The 17547-nt window shown below is 36.2% G+C and overlaps 1 protein-coding gene across 1 annotated transcript in view; it reads left to right on the top strand.

Annotated features, from left to right (window-relative positions):
* The window catches only part of LOC150101467 (serine/threonine-protein kinase Genghis Khan-like), an 896778-nt gene that overhangs the window by 657956 nt on the left and 221275 nt on the right, over positions 1-17547 (top strand). The window contains 2 exon segments of the mRNA XM_090400803.1: positions 7124-7267; positions 7382-7454. Coding sequence (XP_090256929.1) covers positions 7124-7267; positions 7382-7454 — 217 coding nt within the window.

The following is a 17547-nucleotide window of genomic DNA, read 5'->3' on the forward strand; positions in this document are numbered from 1 at the left end:
AATCTTTAGCTTCATTTATTTCCTGGAGTACAGTTCCATCAATGCATAACTTTACATTTATCCTCGTTAAACTGACACTAATTATAATTTGCGCATACTCACAGTCTATTTAAATCATTCTGCAAGCTCTCCACATCGCCTTGATTAACTCTCCCCAATTTTGCGCCATCAGTAAACAACTGAATATTTCCTTTCAAGTTATTTCCTATATCTTTCCTTTTTCCTATATTTATTTTTCCTATTTATAATTCCTATTTCCTATATTTATGTACAAATGAAACAGTAGTGGTCCCAGCACTGAACCTTGTGGCACACCACTGGTCTCTCTCTATCCTACAGTGGTATATGGAGGGGCCTCAATTCTGCCACTCCATATACCACTTTTTGATATCTGTCCAGCAGCCACCCTCATATCCACATAACCAGTGTTATATCATATAAAATAGGAAATATGCATTATAGACTAAGCAATGATTTTCCCCCATATCATTTAAACCCCCACAGCTTAGTTAGTATAGATGAGCCCTTTGGTTGGAGAGACCTGTGTTCGAATCCCGTCTATGATGTGAAAACCCTTTATCAGGTGTTTTCAATCAAATGGTGAGTTAGCTGGTTTCATAAAGAAGTGAAGGTTTTTTTTCATCCCTCACAACAGGCAAACTGACCTATGAATACACAGATTTACAGCCATAGGTACTTGCTCTTAGGGGATGCATTAATTGTGTAAAAATCCCTAAACAGGGAGTTCAACCTATCTTGGATGGAGGAGAACTGGATGAATATCAGTTATTTTCACTTAATAAGGTAGTAGCGGGTCATACTAGATGATGAAAATTATCCAGCACTCTATGACTTACATATTATGCCACAATGTGATTCAAATCTTCATCCTACTATAGCAGAGCAGAGACGATATACTTGAAAAACTAATTCTTGACATTACGTGTCAACTATAACAAATTATACTCTGTATGTAATATCAGCATTTGATTGTGTGTTGTGAATTTGATATGAAGAAGAAAATTATACTTCAAATCAAATTTACAATTTTGTAGACAACAAACACAGTAATAAACTTTAATGAAAATACAGATATTTCATACTGAGAATAACAGTACAACATCAGTGTGTAGAAACAAGCAAATCAAAGAACAGGGTACACACAAGGGGCATATACAACAATTAGTTTGCCAATTAAAAACAGTTGCTGTGAGCTAGAAATTAATATTAATAAATAGTAATATAATTATTTTGGATGTTTACATAAAATGAGAAAGAATCTCCCAAACTTTTGGGTGAGAGAGAGCCAATAGTATCAATTTAGGTTAGGCCAATGTAAAAGGGCATCACAACTTTCTTTGCAAAGGCATTCATATTTAAAACTATAGAAGGCAAATTTCATCCCTCAGATACTGTGTTTAGTATCAATACTATGCTATGCCAGACTAGACTTTTGAGGTTTCAATATTCATTAATTATTTTTCCCACAAAATGGCTTGTCTGCTCAAAGAATGTAAAATTACATTCACAAGGAATCTGGTAAACATCAGCTAAAGATCAAGGTGTCAGTTAGTCTTTTGTAGATGGTAACGGATGAGAAATTTTGTTGATAGGAAAATATGTGGGAATAAGGTGTACGTCTTCAAAATTCTACCAATAGGTTCAGAGATACCAGAAATATAAGGAATTTAAACATAGGAATCAATTACCTGCTGGATGGATACCACTTACTTTCACTTAATAAGGTAGTAGTGGGTCATACTAGGTGATGAAAATTATCCAGCACTCTAAGACTCACACATTATGCCACAATGTGATTCAAATCTTCATCCTACTACAGCAGAGCAGAGACAATACACTTGGAAAATTTGGAGGGTAACCATTTAATTCCAATAAATTTTTGATAGAAGTTCTTGTTGTATGCTTTAAAGAAAGGAGCACACATTAAGTGTTCTACTAATTAAAGACTTGATAACACCAATTTTTTGAGAGGTGTGATGAACAGACTTTTGATCAGTATATTATTATTATTATTATTATTACAGGCAACTCCAGGGAGTCATTAGACTCATCGAGGGAGGCCCCAAATCATATTCATCACAACTATTCGACATTCATACAGTATCTATCATACCTCGCCTTAAACTCATTCACTGTCACAGCATCCACCACAGACTCAGGGAGTGCATTCCACTCATTCACTACTCTAAAAGTAAAGAACCCAGCTCTAACACCTTTACTAACCACACTTTTTCCCAGTTTCCATGGGTGTCCCCTAGTCCTCCCACAACCAGCCCTGTTCTCAAAAATATCTTCTGAATTAATTTTATAGAAACCCTTCAGTAATTTGAATGTCTCAATCATATCTCCCCTCCTCCGCCTATCAACCAATTTTTGCAACCCACAAATCCTCAACCTGTTCTCATACGATTCATTCCACAGACCTGCTATCATCTTGGTCACTCGCCTCTGGATCCTCTCCACCTCCTCCCCATCAAAGAGAAACCTAGGTGACCAAATCTGAGCACAGTAGTCGAGATGGGGTCTTATCAAGGCTCGATACAGAGGAACAATAACCTGCTTGTTTCTGCTTGTCAACGTATTCTTCAGCAACCAAGTGATTTGATGAGCTGATTTGGCCACTTTTGCAATGTGTCCCCTAAATTTCAATTCCTTATCCACCAACACTCCTAAATCTCGTGCCTCATCAATTTCCTGGAGCACGGTTCCACCAATGCAGTAAACTGCTGCCAATCTTTTCACCCCAAAATGCATAACCTTACATTTTACCACATTAAATTGACATCCATTCTCCTTAGCCCAGACCTCTGATCTATCCAAATCATCCTGCAAAATTTTGACGTCATCTGCATTCACTATTGCCCTACCCAACTTCGCATCATCCGCAAACAAATGAACTGTTCCTCTCAGATCCTTTCCTATATCATTTATGAACAAATTAAACAGCAGTGGTCCAAGAACAGATCCTTGTGGCACACCACTAGTCACAAGCCGTCTTGTGGACCTACTCCTGAGTAAACCACTCTCTGATATCTCTCCGTCAACCACCCTCCTATCCATCTCACCAACCCTATGTCCATTCCCATATGCTGCAATTTACTGATTAGAATTCCATGTGGTATCCTGTCAGAGGCCTTAGCAAGTCCAGTAGAATCACTGTAAACCCATTACCCTTATCCAGTTCAGCCATCACTGTGTTATAATACATGAGCAAGTTACTGAGGCATGACCCACCCTTCACAAAACCATGCTGTCCCCGATACAGTATCCCATTTTCTTCTATCCAATCTTGTATTTTCCTCTTGACTATTTTCTCTAAGACCTTGATAATGATTCCTGTTATGCTGATTGGCTGGTAATTTTCAATAGCAGCCTTGGAACCACCTTTGTACAGTGGAACTATTTTCCCCTCTTTCCACCCCCTTGGGACTGACCCAGTCCTGAGGCTCAAATTAAACAAAATGGTCAAGGGCACTGACAATTCTTTGGCCGCTTCACGTACGACACTAGCTGGTATACCATCCAATCCCACAGATGTATTGATATTGAGGTTCTGTAATAGACTAGTTACCTCTACTTCATTCATCACAATTCCAGTATAAGCTGTTGGTTCTTCCATTCCTGCAAAGTCACCACCTGGATGATATACTGTTGCAAAGTGCTCGCTCAGTACTTCCACAATACCGACTGATTCGGTTACCTCCCTACCCTCAGCATTTTTTAAGATCATTCTACCATGAGCATTTTTCCTTTTACTTGCAACATATTGAAAAAACTGTTTGGGATTCTCTTTAGCCTGCGTGGCCAATTTCCTTTCGTAATCTGCTTTTGCTTTTCTTACCACCCTTGTTACCATCCTGGCCTGAGCTTTATACTGTTCCTGCGCCTGATGGTCACTCTTCTCCTTAAATTCCCTCCACAATTGTTTCTTTTTTTGCAGCTCAAGCTTAATAGTGTTAGTCATCCATTTAACCCCTACTTGATTTATTATTCGGACTCTTGGTATACAGTCAGCCATTGCCTCCTGCAAACAGTTCTTAACCACCTTCCATGCACTATAAACATCCAGCCCTTGCAGTTTTACATGCCATGGCATTGAGCCAAGCACACACCTAAGCTTGTCATACTTACCAGCCTGGTAATTCCACATGTACCCTGTCTTAATTGTAAATTCGACTCCTTTAGCCACCTCCTAAGTCATGACCTTATGGTCACGCTCACCAATTGGTGGCAACATGGTCATGTTCGTTACAGCCACATTCTCAGTTGCAATTACTAGGTCCAGCACTCTCTGCCCCCTGATATTTTCCAATACATGTTGCCGTATATAGTTGTCCCTTAATAACCGCATAAAATCCAATTCCTTCCTCCCATGTGCCCTCTCCTCTTTCCAGTCAATGTTACCATAATTGAAATCACCCATAATAATTACCCTCCTTCCACTCATTTCTTCTATTTGCTTATGCATACTATCCCCACCATCCACTCCATCACCCGGTCTATAGCAGCACCCAATTGTATATTTTGTTCTGCTAGATTCTATCTCACACCAAACAGCCTCAAATGTGCTTTTTTCCCCATCCTGTAGTTCAAATTCTATACTCCTTGGCTGAAGCTCATCAGCTATCATCAGTAACACTCCTCCCCCCCCCTTTTTATTCACCCTGTCACTCCTGAACACTCTATACCCGTCACATTCAATCCCACTAGCTTTATCATCTTCTGTCAGCCATGTTTCACTAATACCAACAACCTGTGGCCTGGAAGTGCCAACCATGGCCAAAAACTCTTCCTTCTTGTTCCTAATACTCCTGGCATTAGTGTACATGAATCGCAGAAGCCCATTTGTCCCATCCCTACTTTGATACCTTATACTAACTATCCCATTCTGATTTGTTGTCCGTTGTACTCGCTTAGGCATAATATACTCATTCATACACTTAACTGCACCCCTAAAGTCTGCATATCTACTCCCCCCCCCTTAATAAATCTAGTTTCCCTGAGTCTGTACATCCATTTCCACATCATTCATCAACACTCTTTCAAGTCTCCGTACACCAACTCCATTCAAATGTAACCCATCCATCTTATATAAGTCCTTTCGCCCATCAAACTCATTCCACACATCCACAAATTCCACACCACTCTCCATGCATAACCCACGCATAAAGTCATTGGCAATTATGGCCCTCCTTCTAAACACTTTGCTGTCATACTGCGGTAAGATACTCACCATCCTAACCTCTCACTCTTCTCTTTTGCTACCTCAAACAACTCCCTCACATCCTCTATCATTTCCATTTTGTCCTCTTTCAAATCATTCGTTCCTGCCACGATTATCATCTCTTTCACCCTCTGTTTTTGCAGTCGAATAGATTCGTTGACGTCCTTTATGTTCGCACCTGGCTGGTACGACTTCGTTAAACTCTCAATTATTACGCCTCTTAATAGCGAATCCCCATACAGCACTCGCTCCTTCATTTTATTGACGTTTACGAACATTCTATTATTTGCCGTCACAGACTTCCGCCGGTTATTTGTCGGTACGTTCAGCACACATTTTTCCATACGCTCCAGTTACCTTTTAGCTCTGTGTATCGCACCATTCAAATGGGCAATTTCGCTATCACGTTTATCTCACCATTTTCATTATCGATCAAATCATCCATTCTTTCTGTGTTTCTACCTTCATTTACACTTTCAGCAACGCTCTCACACCTATCTGGCACTACCACGCAATTCTCTAGCACACCGCCATATTCTACATTCTGACTATCGTTAACGATATCACTCTCCACACACGAAACACGCTTGAAGTCCTCATTATCTTTACACTTTCTACACATATTGACTCCACTATCACTTTCTAACCAGACTCCCACCGCTCTTCGCAAGGCATATTTGGGCATTTTCTGCCAGTAAAGGTAGGTTTTCGATAAACACTGGTTGACAAAGTACCAGAGGCTGTGCAAATAAGAAGGGTGTCTAATAATGGTAAACTACCAGCATTTTCTTATTCCATGGTGAACTGAATTCATGGATAAAAGCTATTGATTTAATAGGAAAGTGGTAAGTTCATTTTTAGAATGAGGCCAAACAGAAAAATGTCATTGATGTAACAAAAACCAAAGAGAGAGTTGGGGATGAATGGATGAGAACAAGGATCTTCCATATGGTTCAATAAATAATTGTCAAAGGTGGAGGCAGAGGGCAACCCATGGGAATGCCTTCATCCTGTCTGTAAATCTTGTTTTTCTAGCTAAAATATCCTGATTGTATAACAAATTCAAACCTCTTCACAACATAAGGAGGGATATCATCATAGAATAAACTAATAATGTCAGATAGTAACGGAATGTTGGTAAATAGAGAAACAATGTCAAAGCTGACTAACATATCTGATTGTTGTATTTGAATATTCTTGATTTTTTTCAAGAAAATATGTGGAATTCTTGATAAATGATCTGGATTGTTGTCCAGAAGGTTGTCCAATATGGGCAGTTAAGAAACAAGAGAAATTTGGCAATTCTATAGATGGCAGAATCAATACAATTCACAATGGGTCTTACCTGGACAACCTTCTTTATGAATTTTTGGGAGACCATATAAATGAGGAGCCCTGCCAAAATGGGTCTGTAATTTATATAAAGCATTTTGATCTCAGCTAACAACTTCATCAAGGAGCTTATTTAATTGTTTAATCTGTGTTATTGTAGGATTATAACTAATTTCTTCATAGGTGGAGTATCCTGTAAAAGGCACTCTATCTTCCTCTCATAGTCAGCCTTATCCATTATCACTACATCTTTTCCTTTATCTGCTCTCAAAATAGATATATGGTTCTTTTGTCTTAATGAAAGTAGTGCATGGAATTCAATAGAATTTCATATGCTACTTTCACAGAATTAAATTACTTTGCACAGAATTAAAGATTAGACAATTGTGTAGAGTATGACTGTTTGTAATCTGTTTCAAAAATGTACTAAAAAGTTTAATGTTTAAAGTTTGATTAAAGTTTAATGTTTAAAGTTTGATTAAAGTTTAATGTTTAAATTTTTATGACTCTCAAAATACTAAAACTAAATTGTATTATGTTGATCAGGTGACAACATCAATGATGGATCCACCTGGCTTGAAGAACCATACATTGATGCTTGTAGATCGCGAAAGTGAAAAGAACAAATGGGTAGATGCACTGAGTGAATTACATCGCATTCTTAGGAGGAACAAATTACCTGCAAGGACTGTATGTTTCACTTATTTATTATAATTATCCTTTGAATTCTGTTTTTGAATTTAGACATAACTTTTTATAACTCTCGTGTCAATATTTATGTGTTTTTTTTTTTTTTTTAAATAGGTATTCCAAGCTAAGGAAATATTAGACAACACTGTGACTGTAATTAAAAATGCTTTATCTGCAGCTGTTATAGGTATAAAGACGCTTATATTTGGTATTGCATTATTTTTAAGGCACGTTTAACTTTCTTTTTGTATGCCCAGTTTTTTTTATAATGAAATAATATAATTAATCATCTTCAAGAAATAAAACATTGTTTTATGAATTAAGTGAATACAGAAAAAGGAATGATCAGACATTTAGCTATTACTGAACAGAATATGTGTCTCTAATTGATATCATAGTATTTTGCATGCCTTTTTTCCATGACATTAATCATCTAGATGTCCACTGATTGTAATTGACCAGTTTACCTGAACTCCCTTTGAACTAAAAAAAAAAAAAAGTAACTTGAGTCCAAGGTTTGGAGACAAAGAAAAAAAATAGTCGGACCTTATTGCAACGAACTGAAGGCAGAAGTATGTAGTTTAGCAAACTAGGAATTCATGTTATGAATAATAGTGTTGGTGTGATTCTTGTAAGGTAAAATATCATATAGAGGTTAATGTCATTTGCCATGGCTAGGTTGCCCTACAGACTAGTGAGAGGGGAAAGTGGGTTACTCTAAATCAGCAACTGGAGTCATGGTAGGAGTTAAAACAAATCATTGCTGTTAATGTGTAACTTTATGGTTTGGGAGAGCACCATAAGAATGAGGATGGCCTGAATTCTTGCAATTTTAAGCCATTTTCCTGTAGAAGCTGGGTTAATAAAAGACAGCAAGACTATTTACAGTAAGTTCTTTAGTAAGTTTCTTGGCCATGCTCAGAAAAGTCCAACTTGCCATAGTGTATGAATCAGTTTGTATTGATTAATATTATAGCCTGGTTTTAGTATATGCCTAATCAGACTAGATACAAGAGAGAGGATGGGGGAAGGAGTCTTTAAAAAAAGTGCAAAAGATATTTCCTTGTTTAGTGAGTAGGCTACTGATGGTTAAGTGCCTTTTTTTTTCAAATTTTAATTAATAATATCATCATTATGCATATCAAGGTTTTAGGCCTAGCATAGCCTGTTCCAGCTATAGAAGTCATCGTTTAAGAGGACGTCCTGGTTTTCTTTTTCCTAATGGCTTGTACTTTAAGGCTTGTTTTGGTAATCTTTCTGTTTTCATTCTTTGAACGTGTTCCATCCATTTATGTTTATATTTTTTTAATTTTTTTGTATTAGTGGTTCTTGGTTTAATTCTTTCATAATTTCTTCATTTCTTTTGTGATCAAATAGGGTATGCTTTGCAGTTTTTCTCATAAACTTAATTTCTGCTGTTGTTAATCTTTGTTTGTCTTTTTGTTTTATTGTCCAGATTTCACTTCCATACATTAAGACTGGTAGGGCTAATGTATTGTATACTTTTAATCTGGTTTGTTTTTGAACTAGATTTGGTTTAAATATAGAGTTAATTACACCTGTTATTTTTAAATATTTTGCAATTGTTACATTTATATCTTTTTCATTTTCATATGTGATTGTGCATCCTAGGTAGTTAAATGAATTCACCTGTTCTAAGATCTTGTTATCTATTACTATTTTAGTTCTTGCTGGATCTTGTCCTTTAAAGGCCATAGTTTTTGATTTTTCGGTTGATATCATCATACCATAATCTTTGGATGTCTCATTTAGATCTAAAATAGCTTTCTGTAGTTTATCTCCAGAATTTGTAATTATTATTTGGTCATCGGCAAAGAGGAGAGTATTTAAGTTTACTGTAGGAAAAAGTTTAATTCCTTGATGTAGATTTTTATTTTTTATTATTATTTCATTTAAGTAGATATTAAAAAGAGTTGCTGAGAGGGGACATCCCTGTTTGACCCCTTGGTTTATCCCTCTCGTATATGATAGCTCGTGATTTAATCTTATTTGTATTTATATTTATGAATTTAGGGACACAAAACACACCTGTTGAAAAGATTATTTTACTGATTAATAATAAAATAATAATTTTACGTCTCGACCCCTGTATTGAGATCATCTTCAGAAGGATACATGTGTATAAGAACAAGCTATATGCTGTTGCACTCTATACAAGTAAATTACATCTACGTTGTTAACTAATCTTTTTTCTTAGCCTGCCCTCTAGTAGGAAAAAAAAATTAAATAAATAAAAAAAATAAATAAACAAAAATAAAATAAAAACTACAATAAACTCTGCTAAAGTCCTCACGTACTAAGATTCTTCTGGAATTATACAGTTTATATTGTTATATTACGATTATCTTCTGGATTTGTACAGTACAGGTTGCTATTGAATGTTCAGGAGAAAAAAAAAAAAACACTTCACTAAGTCTTCTTGTATTGAGATTTTTCTTCGTGGTTGCTATGTTGGTTATAGATGGGCTAAGTGTGGCAGGGGATTCTTGGAAGAACTGACTATATGTCTTAATTTTGTTGGGGGTTTAAAGGTGGTTTTGATGTTGTATTTGTGTAGTGTTCTGTCTATTTTTTCTGAAATGCCTCTAACATACAGTATAGCAATAGCATTCTTGAAATCTTTTTAGTTATTAGTGGTATCTTTGTGGAGGATCTTGTGAATGGTTTTTATACTGTATCCATTTTTTATAAAGGTATGTTTGATGGTCTCATATTCATGGTTAAGAGCTTGTTCATTTGAACAAATGGTTTGAGCTCTGTGTTTAAGGGTGTTTATGACCCCTAGTTTTTGTGTTGGGTGGTGATAAGAAGTTTTGTGTATGTATTGGCCTGTGTGTGTAGGTTTGCAGTACACTGAGAAGGAGAGACAGCCTGAAGGAAAAGGTGTGACAAGTGTGTCTAGGAACAGAAGAGAGTTGTTTTTATTTTTCAATTTCAATGGTGAATTGGATGCGTTTGTGTTGTTTGTTCACGTGACTAAGGAATGTATCTAGTGCTTGGCGGTCGTGGGGCAAAATGGCGAAAATATCGTCGACGTATCTTAGCCAAATTTTGGGCTTTAGGCACGCCGATTCTAGAGCTCGTTGCTCAAAATCTTCCACATAAAAGTTTGCTATTGGGGGGGGGGGGGGGGGGGGTAAGTGGAGAGCCCATGGCGGTACCCTCTTTTTGAAGGTAAAAATTGTTTTGCCACACGAAATATCCAGAGCGGAGTATGTGGCCAAAAAGGGCCATGATGTCATGTGGAAATATGTTCTGTAAGAGTAGGATAGTATCATTGATTGGGACATTGGTGAAAAGGGAAGTTATGTCAAAGCTGACTAATTGATCTTGGTTGTTGAGTGTAATATTTTTAATTTTGTTTATGAATTGTTGTGTATTTTTTATGTACGAAGGAGAATGGCCAACCAATTCCTTGAGTGTGGGTGCTAATTTTTTGGCTAAGTAGTAATTTGGACTGTCAGTTCCTTCCACAATTGGACTTAATTTTTTAATTGTTTCTTCCAGCCACGTGTTAACTGATTTAAGTAGTTCAGTAGTTTTCTTTTTGTTACGTTGCGTGGAGTTGTAATTTACCATTTGGTAGGTGTTGTGGTCCGATACCAAATAGTTCATTTTTTCAATGTAGGCTGTCCGATTTAAAACAACAGTGGCGTTCCCTTTATCAGCTTTTGTGATAATAATGTCACGGTTATTTTTTAGGGATTTGAGGGTCAGTTTATCCACTTTGTTTAGGTTGCTGCTTAATTTTTTGGTTGAATTTAGTAAACAGGCAGTTTCCATCCGTATTTTGTCAGCTAAGTTGGCAGGGAGGGATCTTAAACCTCTCTCGAATATGATATATTATATCTAGTTTATTTACTGACCTCGGAGCAATGGCGTAATTTTAACCTTTCTCCAGTAACGAGAGTTCACTTTGTGTGAGGTTGTAATCCGATTGGTTGATAACCAGACAGTGGTTCAATGGTCGATGGTGGTTGGTTGCTCCTAACTGCATTGTTGGGTGATTGGCTGCTCCTTCCGTTATGGCATCGTAATTGTCTTGCGCTTTCCTGTAGTTCGTAAACAAAAACAATTCTTAAACAAAATTAAAAATATTACACTCAACGACCAAGATCTATTAGTCAGCTTTGACATAACTTCCCTTTTCACCAATGTCCCAATCAATGATACTATCCTACTCTTATAGAACATATTTCCACACGATATCATGGCCCTCTTTGCCCACATACTCCGCTCCGGATATTTCGTGTGGCAAAACAATTTTTACCTTCAAAAAGAGGGTACCGCCATGGGCTCAACACTCCCCCCCTCCCCCAAATAGCGAACTTTTATATGGAAAATTTTGAGCAATGAGCTCTAGAATCAGCGTGCCTAAAGCCCAAAATTTGGCTAAGATACGTCAACAATATTTTCACAAGATCCTCCACAAAGATACCACTAATAACAAAAAAGATTTCAAGAATGCTATTGCTATACCGTATGTTAGAGGCATTTCAGAAAAAAATAGACAGAATACTACACAAATACAACATCAAAACCACCTTTAAATCCCCGACAAAATTAAGACATATAGTCAGTTCTTCCAAGGATCCCCTGTAACACTTAGCCCACCCAGGGGTTTACAAAATAGATTGCACATGTAACATACCATACATAGGAGAAACAGGGTGAACCATCCCAATCAGAAAGGATGAACACAAACGTCACATAAAATACCTCCAGTTTGGAAAAACCAGCCTTTCTGACCACGCACTCCAAATATACCACAGAATTGACTGGAAAGGTACCAAGTCTCTACACCGCACCAAAACCTGGTTCGAGCGGAAATTCAAGGAAGCAAGTGAAATGCTCAAACATGATCCAAATCTGAATAAAAATGATGGTCTAACAATTCCAAGAATGTGGAGGACCCATCTACAACCTTCATAGCAACCACGAAGAAAAATCTCAATACAAGAAGACTTGGTGAAGTGTTTTTTTTTTTTTCCCCTCCTGAACATTCAATAGCAACCTGTACTGTACATATCCAGAAGATAATCGTAATATAACAATATAAATATTTTTTTTTTCAGTAGAGCGCAGGCTAAGAAAAAAGATTAGTTAACAACGTAGATGTAATTTACTTGTATAGAGTGCAAGAGCATGTAGCTTGTTCTTATACACATTTGTCTTTTGAAGATGACCCAATACAGGGGTCGAAACGTAAAGTAAAATAATCTTTTCAACGCGTGTGTTTTGTGTCCCTAAATTCATAAATATGAATTCTGATCACCGTGTAACCTTAAAAGAAAGAGTTATTTGTATTTGATTATTTTCATATATACTTGTGATAGCTTTTAGGATATTATTTTGTATTTGTCTTTCTTTTAATATGTTAAATAATATGTTTCTTGTAACTTTGGCAAATGCTTTTTCAAAGTCAATAAATGTAATATGTGTTTCTAAATTGTATTCTCTTCTTTTCTCTATTATTAATTTTAGGCAAAAGGCTGGGTCTATACATGATCGTCCTTTTCTAAATCCATTCTGTACTTCTAAAATAAAGTTTTCGGAATATTTTATTAGTTTGCTACTTAAGATTCTGCTATATATTTTGTAACAGGAATTTAGTATACTGATTCCTCTATAGTTTTTAGGATCATCTCTATTACCTTTTTAAAGATAGGAGTCAAAATTGCTTTTTTCCATTCTTTTGAGGGGATACCAGTTGAATAAATTTTATTTAAAAATAATAAGAGTCTTTCTTTGAATCTTGTTCCTGCATATTTATATAGTTCTGAACCTAGCTTATCTTCTCCAGGTGATTTTCCATTTCTTGTTTCTTTCAGGCTGATTTCTAATTCTTCTTTAGTTATTTCTTTTCATTTTCATTAATTCTGTGCTTGGGCCAATGTTGTTTAATTTGTATATAAATGATATAGGAAACGGCTTAAAGGGAGATATTCAGTTGTTTGCTGATGATGCAAAGTTGTATAGTGCAATAAAAAATCAAGCTGATGTTGAAAGTTTGCAGGAGGATTTAAATAAGCTGGTAAAATGGGCAAAAGAAAATGGATGTCAGTTCAATGTGGAAAAGTGTAAAGTCTTGCATTTTGGGATTAAAAGATTACCAGCTGTGTACTACATAGATGGAAAGGTACTCCAAGAGATTGATGAGGCTAGGGACTTAGGGGTATTGGTAGATAAGGAGATGAAGTTCAGAGGACACATTGCTAAGGTGTCCAAGATTGCACATAGGATTACTTGGTTGTTGAGGAACACACTGACATCCAGAGATAAAGAGGTTATTATTCCCCTTTATAAAGCATTGATACTTCCACATTTGGATTACTGTGCTCAGGTCTGGTCACCTGGATTCCTTGGAGATGAGGAGGCTGTGGAGAGGGTTCAGAGAAGAGTGACCAAGTTGGTGAGTGATATAAAAAATGCTCCCTACATTGATAGATTGAGAGCTGTGGATTGCAGAGATTGGTTGATAGGCGAAGAAGAGGGGATATGATAGAAACATTCAAATTACTAAAAGGTTTTTATAGGATTGATGCAGGGGAAATGTTTCAGCTGTGTGATAGTGATGGAAGAACAAGAGGTCATCTCTGGAAATTAAAGAAGAGTGTGGTTAACAAAGGTGTCAGAACAAGGTTTTTTGCCTGGAGGGTGGTGAATGAGTGGAATTCATTGCCTGACTTTGTTGTGAGCTCTTCATCTGTAAATGAATTCAAGAAGAGATATGACAGATATTGTTTTGCTAGTTTGGGTCTCCCGCGATGAGTCTACTGACTCCATGGAGATACCCGTAATAATAATAATAATAATAATTGTTTGCCAGTTGTCTTTTTTAAAATATTTGTCTGTCCACAATTCCGTGTAGTAATTTAAAAATTCTTCTAATTTCAATTCAGTGTTTAATTTTATGTTTTCTTTGGTATCTGTATTTAAGTGTTTCAAAATGTTATATATATTGGGTCTTATTTTATATAAATCATGTTCTAAATTAGAAACAAATTTTTTCCATGATTCTCTATGTCTTTTTCTGACTTCTCTTTTAGCTGTGGCTCTTATTCTTTTATATTCTATTTCATTGTCTAATCTTTTACTGCTTAACCATTTGTGGTAGGCTTCTTTTTTCTTTTTGATTATTTCTTTCATTGTATTATCCCAGATCTTCAGTTTTTTCCTTTTATTGAATTTTTTGGTCTTTCCTAAGCTTTCATTTTGCTGCTGTGTTTAGTATCGTTTTTATATTAAGCCATTCTATTTCTATTTCTTCATTTTGTTTTTTTTCTTTCTAGATATTGGTTAATTCTTTGTTCATATAGCCATTGTACATTTGTGCCATTCAATAGTCTAGTTTTATAAACAAATCTTTCAATTTTTCTTTCTGTTCTTGTTACTTGTAGCCATTTAGGTGGTAATCTTAATTTTATTTTAACAAGGAAGTGGTTACTGCTTATTTCATTTCCTCTGTGAACTCTAACATCTAGTGAAAATTTTGAGGTCTTTTCATTTAATATAAAGTAATCTAATATCGATTTCCATCCTCTTGTTGCCCAAGTGTATTTATGTATGTCTTTATGTTTATAGAAGGAATTCATTATTTTTAGGTTATTATAAACTACAAAGTCAATCAATTTTTTACTATTCCTGTTCAGGGTATGTTCTCCATGTATTCCTATATTATTATTAATTTTCTTGTTTCCAATTCTTGCATTTAAGTCTCCTGCTAAAATTACGTAATCATTTTTATTTATTTTATTATATATGTTTTGTAGCTGATAATGAAAAGCAACTACAAAATAACAATGTTATCCTGTTCTCTTCCTTCTTCTGGGGCATATAAACCAGTTATTGTTAAATAGCCTCTGTCTATTTTTATTCTAGCTTCTATTATTCTTTCATTCCATAATTTATAATGTTTTAACTGTTTTGAAACGGTGTTATGAATCGAAATCATGACTCCTGCTTGTGCTCTTTGTACTCTGTCGACTCCACTGTATATCACATTAAAATTTTCATTTCTCATGGTTCCTTTTAATTTCTTTTTTGTTTCAGTGATTACTGCTATTTTAAAATTTCTTTCATTTAATAATTGGTCTAATTGTATTTCTTTATATGCTATTCCTCTTACATTCCAGTTTGTGCACAATGTGTATTATATTTTGTCATTTCCATTTTTGTTTTACCTTTTCCATTCCAGGGTCGTTTCCCATAGATTCAATCCGATTATCTTTTTCTGTCAGCTTACTAGTAGAATTATGTTCTCCATATCAGGGGACTAGCCTGACGATGGAATAGTTCAGTGGTAGGGCTGCTACCTTAAGGCTTCTGAACTAGCCTTCTTCAGAATTTAAACCCATAGGAGGAATAGAGTATATTGAAGGGGGGAAGAGTAGATTATAGAAGAATTATAGTAAGGTTTATAGAGAGGCCATAGTTGTGAGGCCAGAAATGACCCCCATGGCCCTCAAGTACTCTAATAGCATAAGGGTCATAAAATAAGAAGACTTTGCTGGTAAGGCCTTATAGGAAATAATATATTAACTGTAATAAATTAACTTATAAGTTAATTTATTACAGCTTTTTTTTTTTTTATGAATGTGTGATAGACTGGCTTATTTAGATTTAAGAAAAAAAAATTATATTTGTGTTAAAGTTGATATTGTTGGTATGGTGCCAGTGATTAGTAGAACAATTGTGGCCAAGATGTCTTTGTTTGGTGATTTGAACATGTGAGATTTTGTTCAGTACATTATGTGTAAGATGTACTCATTGCAAAAGTTGAAACATTTATGGAAGAAAAGCAAGACTGATGAGTGAATATGCAATAAATGTTTTGAGAGCATGAGTGCCAATTGTGTGGAAAGAATAAAACATGTAATAGTGGAGTAGAGAATACTGACAGAAGTCCAGAAAATATTAATGTCAGCAATAATGTTGAAAGTGCAGTGGTGAAAGGTCACTTTAGGCCTGCACTGCAAGGGATGATGTAGACTATACATTCCACCACCATCCCCATTACCAAGTCTATAACAACATCCCACCAAGTATTTGATTCTATTCACCTCTATCTCACACCATACTGCCTCAAAACCACTGGCCCTATTTCCTTCTTGCATTTCTACCTTGTATGGACATAACTCTTTCTCTATCATCAATAGCACTCCCCCCCCCCCTCCCTTTTTATCCCTTCTATCCTCATGAAACATATCATACCCTTCCATCTCTATTCCTGTCAGGATGTTGTCCTCATCTAACCATGTCTCACTTATTCCAACAATCTTTGGGTGAACAGACGCAATTAGTGCAACCATTTCATCCACCTTGTTTCTTATACTTCTAACATTTGTATACAAACACGACAGCTCATTTTTGGATCTACAGCTAGTTCCACTGATACCACTCACTCGATGTGATCTCTCCATGCTGGACTGGGGCCATTTCCCTTTCTGCTTCTTCATTTTAGAACCCTTTTCAATTTCATCTGTTTCCTCTTGATCCCTGGTCATCCCATTTCTTTCCTACCTACACATGCTCTCACCTTCTCTTTGAGCATCCACCTTTCTCACGCTGTGTACCCCTGTCCACCCTGAGCCTCCCTGTTTCCCTGCTCCTCTTGCACACCCATTCTCTCATTTTCTGTACTCATACCACTCACTTCCCCATTCATTTCCACTTCTTCAATCTCTCCTGTCTTACTCTTCTGCTCTTCCACATCACTCCCCTCTCGATCTGATTCATTCTCTCTATTCGCTTCTCTACCTTCCAGCAGGAGTCTTTCTCCAAGCGACTCACACCATAACCACTCAAATGCAGTCCATCACTTCCATACAGAGTTCGCTTCATCCCTCAAACTCATTCCACACATTAACAAACTGTACTCCCATCTCCTCACACATTTCAGCCAGAATATCATTCATAATCCTTGCTCTCCACCTCATTTCACCACAATCATACCCAGGCAACACACTGACTACCCTTCCTATCACACTATTCTCTTTAATCTTTCCAAGCAGCCTCCTAACATTCATTCTGACATGCTCTTTGTTCTCTCTCAGATCATTTGTTCCAATTAATACACTTAACTCTTTTACTCGCTCCCACCTCATATCCAGTGCCTCAATCACTGTACTCATTTTACCGCCTATAAACATACCTTGTGCATTTTATCCTCTAACACACCTTTAATAATGGAGTCGCCATACAATGCCACTCGCTCATCTTTCGTTAACTCTTTCATGCCATCATGATTTATTTTAATA

This window comes from Typopeltis vanoorti, chromosome 11, assembly GCF_054136105.1.
Source record: "Typopeltis vanoorti isolate ZY-2024b chromosome 11, IOZ_Tvanoo_1.0, whole genome shotgun sequence".
Taxonomy (NCBI): Eukaryota; Metazoa; Arthropoda; class Arachnida; order Uropygi; family Thelyphonidae; genus Typopeltis; species Typopeltis vanoorti.